Here is an 8230-nt window from a genome sequence, read left to right on the forward strand (position 1 = left end):
AGCTATAAATGGCCATGAAAAATCCAAGGTACTTACTGCTTCCAAGGGGGCCAAAGACATGCCAAACTATATTGCTTTTCAAGGCTGCTAGACAATGCCCTTTATTCAATGTTCTACCACATGTCAGCCCATTACTCCCCAAAATTCCTATTCTATTCTATCATCACTTCCTCTCAAAATACTGGAACATAGTACGAACCCAGAGTGCATCCTGTCCCTCATCAACGGCACCATAGAATCATTAAGTCATTGAGGTGAACAGATCCTTTGGCCCAAATCATCCACGCTGACCAAGTCTCTTGAACTGAACTACAGGTATTTTTGCTATAACACGTTTCATTAATGCAAGTTGGCTGTAACGTGATTGAGGAATAGTGGACGCTGTTTGGATAACGTGAACTTTCTGCTGCACAGTATAGTAATTTCCCTATAATATGATTTTCTGTGGCGATTTTCTATAGCATGAGGTCACAGAAGAATACAACTATCGCCTTATAGGAGAAATACCTGTCATCCCATTTGCCTTTGTTTCATCAATATCCTGTGAACCTTTCCTGTTCACCTGTCTGTCCAAATGTCTTTTAAATGCTGAAACTGTACTCGCCTCTACCACTTCCTCTGGCAGCTTGTTCCATACATGCACCACCCCCTACATGAAAAAGTTACCCTTCAGGTCCCTTTTAAAATTACCCCTTTCACCTTAATTCTATGCCCTCTAATTTTGGAATTCCTTACCCTACGGAAAAGATCTTGGCTATTCACTTCACTTTTGCCTCTTGTGGCTTTATAAACCTGTGTACGGTCATTCCTCAGCTTCCTACTCTCCAGGGAAAAAATGTCTCAGTCTATTCAGTCTTTCTTTATAACTCGAACCTTCCAGTCTTGGTAAATCTTTTTTGCGCCATTTCCAGTTTAGTAACATCTTTCCTATAGCAGAGCAACCAGTATTGTATGCAGTACTCCCAATGTGGCTTTACCAATAGCTTGTAAGTTACTGATTCATGTCACAGGTGTAAGCACAAATACAAGTAGGGGAGAACTCAATTGCTGGCAATATTTTGCCAAAAGTTAAGATTTTTCAAAAAGAAAGTGCATTCACATAGCTTGATGTTTGTTGCTTTTTAAGAAAACAAAATGTTCTCTGATTCAGACCAATACAGAAAAATATTTGCTCAACAGCAAATGCCTGACCTCATATTCTCTATGTAGTAGATCCAGCCTGGTTTTTCGAAGGTGTCGCTTAACTGATGGACTGTCACAATTTTCTGTTCCATCTGTTCCACCTGAATATTGATTAATAAAATACCGTAAATTTCATTTGGAATTTACAATACCTTTTCCTGTTTCTTTATTCTTTCATGAGAGATGGACATTGCTGGCATTTGTTTGTTAATCCCCAAATGTCTCCGAGGCAAATGTTTTGTTGTTTTAGTTCAGAGAGCAGCTAAAAGTCAATGACAATATGGTAGGTCTGGAGTCGTATTTAGGCTAGGCCAAGTAAAGATGTCAGATTTCCCTTCCCAAAAGACATGTGTGAAACAGATGGATTTTCACAACATTTGATGATAGTAGTCATGGTCACCATCATTGAGACCAGTTTTCTATTTCAGATTTATTAACTGGATTTAGATTTCATCAACGTCTACATAGAACATAGAACATAGAACAATACAGCGCAGAACAGGCCCTTCGGCCCTCGATGTTGCACTGACTGTGAACTAATCTAAGCCCCTCCCCCTACACTATCCCATCATCATCCATATGCTTATCCAAGGACTGTTTAAATGCCCCTAATGTGGCTGAGTTAACTACAATGGCAGGCAGGGCATTCCACGCCCTTACCACTCTCTGAGTAAAGAACCTGCCTCTAACAGCTGTCTTAAATCTATCACCCCTCAATTTGTAGCTATGCCCCTTGTACAAGCTGACGTCACCATCTTCGGAAAAAGGCTCTCACTGTCCACCCTATCTAATCCTCTGATCATCTTGTATGTCTCTATTAAATCCCCTCTTAGCCTCCTTCTCTCCAATGAGAACAGATGCTGAGATCTGAATGCAAAACCTCATGGTATTAGCCTGTACTTCTAGATATCTAGTCCAGTAGTATTACCAATACACCATCCTCTCTCCATTGATTAAGCTTATGTTTAATAAGATCTGTTTGTATTTATTGCTACTTATCTTGTTTGCAACTCTATAAGATAGCATCTCTAAGCTTAAACCCGCCTTACAGAAATCTGATGGCAGAGCAAAAGAAATTCAGAAGTGTGTCAGCAACAGTCAAAATGAAACATGAAACTTTGCGTTGCAGACTTTCAGAAGTAATTATTGTGCTGAGAAAGTCAGTGTACAGTGTATTTATCTGGTCATAACAAAACATTATGAGCAGTAAAGCAAATTATGCAAGTTGTTAGACTCTAGCTATCTCTGATAAACGGAGAAACCAATTTGAAATTTTAATTATATAAAAATGCAGGTAATCTTTGGGCAGGTAATCACAAATTCATATCCTCATGATGTGTCCATATACATTTTACTTATTTAATGTGTTTGTTGGTAAAATGTAAAGCTGAAGAACAAGTCATCTTTTGACCATTTTGTTCACTTTACATCCTTGGTTAGTACTTAGTGGTTATCCAAAATAGTTTGAATATGGAGATATCAGCAACATTGTGCAGAACTTTAATTATGGAGTGTCTGACCAATCAGAGTAACTGCTCCAGGCCAGCACAAAAAAAACGTTTAACCAATACAAGCAACTCCAATAGGCATGTCATTGTAAAGGATAAACAGTTTCCCCCGACCAGAGAGGGAAGATCTGCTATATCTCAATGCTGAGAAGAGTGACTCAGTCACGAAGAAGTCAGTGTACTGCTCGCAACTGATGGATGAAAATGCAGAAGCTGCACCAAGGTTCATGCCATGCCAAGGTTCAACACCTTCAGTGAAAGAGCAAGATGATAAATGTTACTTTCTACTGAAAAGGAAATGTCTGTTCAGTATATACACTTGTAAAGCAAGTTTATCTTTGTGATGAGGTGCTTTCTACCTATTTTAGTGCCCATGTTAAAAAAAAATCCCAATAATATATCCCATGGCTCGTCAGCAATTCATATTGGACAAGATTAGTTTATCAAAATACAAGGTTAGGATTTATCTCAAATAACTTTCCTCCGGGTGCTCTGGTTTCCTCCCACAGTCCAAAGATGTGCAGGTTAAGTGGATCGGCCATGCTAAATTGCCCGTAGTGTTCAGGGGTGTGTGGGTTATAGGGGGATGAGTCTGGGTGGGATGCTTCAAGGGGCGGTGTGGACTTGTTGGGCTGAAGGGCCCGTTTCCACACTGTAGGGAATCTAATCTAATCTAATTGTATACTTTCTCCCAGCTTTAAATGATAGGCTTCAGGAGTCAAGTGCAATTCTGCAGAAACAGGTGTTTGGCTGAGTGGGAAGGGACTAAATTCAACTACATACAAGTGAAGGAAAAAAGACTGACCAAAAGCTGTTTACCTCTTATACACAGAGTCAATAAATTACCCATATTCTTTCCACAACATAACTATCCCACCTACAAATTTCATCAGCCCTACTCATGGGATTTTTACATATGCGCTATATATGCAACAATCTCGACTTTTTTGATACAGCCCCCCAGTTTAGTCATTTAATTTTAATGACCATTTACCTGCTATGAATCCGAAAAGCACACACTAAAGTAAAATATATCCTCAAAGTGGGATTCAAGTATCATTATATCGTACAACCGTACAGCACAAGAACAGGCCCTTCTGCTCTGAATTGTAGTGTACATGCATTACTAGTACTGCCTGGAAATATTGAAAAGTATATTAAATGTTACGGTGATCAAACTTGGATTGGTTTTACTACAGCGTCGGGGGCTGAGGGACTACCTGATAGAAATACTGTTTATAAAATTTAAAGGCATGGATAAAGTGGATGGTTGGAGTCATTTTCTCAGGCTGAAAATGCTGACTTTGAGGACTAAGACACAAAGACTTGCGGTGAGAGGGGAAAACTTTAAAGGAGATGTGCTAGGAAAGTTTTTTTTTTACCTCCAGGGTAGTGGGGTTCCTGGAACATGCTGCCAGGGGAGGTGGTAGAAGCAGAGATGATGGCAATGTTGAAAAAGCATTTAGACAGACACATGAACAGGCAGGGAATAGAGGGATATCGATCCTATAGGCAGATGGGATTAGTTTAGATTGGCATCATGGTCAGCAAAAAAAAACACTGGACTGTTTCTATCTTCACAAATAAAGAACATTGTTACTCGTAAAAACAAACTAAATTTGCTCTCTTATACAAGCACAGAGAAAAAGCACCAAGCTATTTAATAAAACTAAAAATAACCTAGCCATTTATGTCATTTTAAAATAGCCTTACCGAGTACTTCCTTGAAAGGGTTTTCAGATGTGATTGGAATTCTACAGGTTGGGCACTGGGTACTGTTTTTCAGCCAAGACTGCATACACATGAAACAGAAAACATGGTTGTTCGAACAGATGACTGGTTGACGAACCTAAAGCGTTTGCAAAACGAGTATTAATTGAAGTTAACACATTCACACAACTGAGTTGTGTTAAACAAACCATATCACATCTGATATTTAAGTCTGCTAACAGTGTCATGATAGGAACGTAGAAAATAGAAGTAAGCTATTGGCCCTTTGAAACTTCTCTGCCATTCAATATGATCACAGCTATTCATCTAACTCAGTACCCTGTTCCTATTTTCTCCCCTCCCCTTTGATCACTTTAGCCCTAAGAACTACATCTAATTCCTTCTTGAAAACATTCAATGTTTTGGCCTCTGCTGCTTTCTGTTGCAGAAAATTCCACAGGCTCCCTAACCTCTAGGTGAAGAAATTTCTCTCTAAGTCCTAAATGGCCTACCTTGTATCCTTAGACTGTGACCTCCTCATTCTGGACTCAACAGTCATTGGGAACATCTTTCCTGCATTTAGCTTGTCTATTCCTGTTAGAATTTTATAGATTTCTATAAGATAAAATGATGAACTGGTGAGAGTTATAACTCCAAAAACAAACTGCAACTACTTACAAAGCAACATCCAGAAAGTCATAATACTGTAATCAAGAGATTGACATTACCTCTGCTCACGTGTAACCAGTAAGTAAACTTCTCAAACTTTTCGTCATAATGATAGAAATTAAAGTTGATCACAGAGCTGATTTGTGTCTTGCTCGAGCAAAGTTCTTGTATTCCAGTCCCAGTCCAAACTCGAGCAAATAACCTAGGTCAGCACTTCAATGTATTAAAACTCTGCGCTGTGGAGGGGATGACCTTGGGATGCAATTTAAGCAGAGGTCCCAGGTGCTCTCTCAGTGAATATAAACTGATTTTCTGACTCTGGCCACTATTCACTCCTATGATGATACTTAAATCAAACTATCTGGTCACTATATCATTGATGGTTGTGAAAGCTAACTTTGTGCAAATTGACCCCTGTGTTTCCTACATTACAATGATCACATTTCAACATTGTCACATTGGAGGTAAAATGGCAAAGAGGTCATGAGACTGATAAAGGTTGATAGATGCAAGTATTTATTTTTGAACTTTTTTTGTACTCACGCAAATAGTCTTCAATAAGCACAAAAGAGCAATATCTTGCAAGTACATTCAAAATAATGTGAGGCTGGATGAACACAGCAGGCCCAGCAGCATCTCAGGAGCACAAAAGCTGATGTTTCGGGCTTTGACCCTTCATCAGAGAGGGGGATGGGGAGAAAGATCTGGAATAAATAGGGAGAGAGGGGGAGGTGGACCGAAGATGGAGAGAAAAGAAGATAGGTGGAGAGGTAGGGAGGGGATAGGTCAGTCCAGGGAAGATGGACAGGTCAAGGAGGTGGGATGAGGTTAGTAGGTAGGAGATGGAGGTGCGGCTTGGGGTGGGAGGAAGGGATGGGTGAGAGGAAGAACAGGTTAGGGAGGCAGACACAGGTTGGACTGGTTTTGGGATGCAGTGGGTGGAGGTGAAGAGCTGGGCTGGTTGTGTGGTGCAGTGGGGGGAGGGGACGAACTGGGCTGGTTTTGGGACGCAGTGGGGGTAGGGGAGATTTTGAAGCTGGTGAAGTCCACATTGATACCATTGGGCTGCAGGGTTCCCAAGCGGAATATGAGTTGCTGTTCCTGCAACTTTCGGGTGGCATCATTGTGGCACTGCAGGAGGCCCATGATGGACATGTCATCTAAAGAATGGGAGGGGGAGTGGAAATGGTTCGCGACTGGGAGGTGCAGTTGTTTACTGCGAACCGAGCGGAGGTGTTCTGCAAAGCGGTCCCCAAGCCTCTGCTTGGTTTCCCCAATGTAGAGGAAGCCACACTGTGTACAATGGATACAGTATACCACACTGGCAGATGTGCAGTTGAACCTCTGCTTAATATGGAAAGTCATCTTGGGGCCTGGGATAGGGGTGAGGGAGGAGGTGTGGGGGCCAGTGTAGCATTTCCTGCGGTTGCAGGGGAAGGTGCCGGGTGTGGTGGGGTTGGAGGGCAGTGTGGAGCAAACAAGAGAGTCACGGAGAGAGTGGTCTCTCCGGAAAGCAGACAGGGGTGGGGATGGAAAAATGTCTCGGGTGGTGGGGTCGGATTGTAGATGGCGGAAGTGTCGGAGGATGATGCGTTGTATCCAGAGGTTGGTGGTGTGGTGTGTGAGAACGAGGGGGATCCTCTTAGGGCGGTTGTGGCGGGGGCGGGGTGTGAGGAATGTGTTGCGGGAAATGCGGGAGACGCGGTCAAGGGCGTTCTCGACCACTGTGGGGGAAAGCTGCGGTCCTTGAAGAACTTGGACATCTGGGATGTGCGGGAGTGGAATGCCTCATCATGGGAGCAGATGCGGAGGCGGAGGAATTGGGAATAGGGGATGGAATTTTTGCAGGAGGGTGGCCTACGGAACCGGATCATCCCCATTGGGCTACAATCAAGATCCTTTCTGTTTGCTGTCACACATGGCTACGCCACGATTAGAGTTGACAGGGAAATAGTACATACTGGAAATAAAACTACTTTCTTCATTGTGGAATGGTTTGAAAGTGACTTCGAGTTATGTATGGCAAATGTCGAGTCGAATTAAAAATATACAAAATGCTTTAAAAATTACTGGGGGAAAAAAGCACAACGTAACAGTTTCTGGAAGTGTTCATTGACATGAATTTTCTGACAGAGTTGTTCAAGGATCCGGTTGCCATTCAACAACACGTTTTGACCAAACGACAAAATAATGCGGAAGTGATAATTTAAACCTGAAAAAGAGAGTGTCCACCGATTTCCGTTCCTTTCCTTTCTGAATTTTACAGCAGCGCACAAAGGTTCACAAAGTTTGCAACGATTTAAAGAAATGAACTGGGTTCTTAAAACAAAGAGTAAAACAAAAGTTTCCGGTTTCTCGTCCCAATTTTCGACACCATTAATTTTCTAAGCTGCAATCAGCAGGGGACGGGGATGGTGGATTCACTTCGAAAAGAAATATATGTTTTGTTTATTAAAAAAACACTGCAATGGAAAAAGAGAGAAAACATGCATCTTTTCCCGACTGGAGCGGTTGCAATACAGGAAGAGCCTCTCCGCCTCCTTGCACTCTTTACACCACCTCCCCCCACACCCCCGCGGCCGTACAGTACCTTCCCCAAGCAGATCTGACATGAGATGGGCAGGGTGAGGCTCAGTGTAACATTCTGAATGTTCTGTAGCGCTGGTTTCTGCATTGTCTCTGGAATCCCGGCCCGGAGCATGCGACCCAGCAAAACGGGGGGCCCCCGCCCCCAGGACAACCTTCCAACTCTCACTTGCGCTCGCGCCAATCTTGGCTCCGCCCTGTCAACCCAGTTTGCTACAGTAAAATACTGTCTTTCCTGCAACTTCCCCCTTTTCTGTAACCCGAGGCAGGCTAACTAGGTTGGAGTGCGTCCGAAACAAAAATGTATGAACTCAACTTTAAACACTGGCTGTGCTGCAGAAATCCCTCCAGAGAATGACAACAGCAAAGATAGGCTGCAAGCTGTATGTAGAGAAAATAAATTGCAATTGCTATTCGAGAATCATAAGGCCAATTTCACTAATGTAGACCAATATCACAGGTCCCCTTCATCAGAAATTAATTTTATTATCGCGATATTGGTTTATTTTAGCTCAAGAAGTTAACAAAGTGGAAAAATAAGGTACAGGGCTGGAGTACTGTATTCAGCTCTGAAA

General features: G+C 42.3%; 1 protein-coding gene across 2 annotated transcripts in view; it reads right to left on the minus strand.

Annotated features, from left to right (window-relative positions):
* The window catches only part of obi1 (ORC ubiquitin ligase 1), a 28991-nt gene extending 21143 nt beyond the window's left edge, over window positions 1-7848 (minus strand). Inside the window, exons 1-3 of one of the 2 annotated variants that reach the window (XM_048532660.1) lie at window positions 7660-7848; window positions 4404-4482; window positions 1192-1283 (exon numbers count right to left, since the gene is read on the minus strand). In XM_048532660.1, coding sequence (XP_048388617.1) covers window positions 1192-1283; window positions 4404-4482; window positions 7660-7770 — 282 coding nt within the window. In that variant the 5' untranslated portion in view covers window positions 7771-7848. Of the gene's footprint in view, window positions 1-1191; window positions 1284-4403; window positions 4540-7659 lie in introns of both variants that reach the window. The other variant, XM_048532658.2, reaches the window with a different exon arrangement.
* Window positions 7849-8230: the final 382 nt, after the last annotated feature.

The sequence above is a fragment of the Stegostoma tigrinum genome, chromosome 6 (genome assembly GCF_030684315.1).
Source record: "Stegostoma tigrinum isolate sSteTig4 chromosome 6, sSteTig4.hap1, whole genome shotgun sequence".
In the NCBI taxonomy this organism is placed as follows: Eukaryota; Metazoa; Chordata; class Chondrichthyes; order Orectolobiformes; family Stegostomatidae; genus Stegostoma; species Stegostoma tigrinum.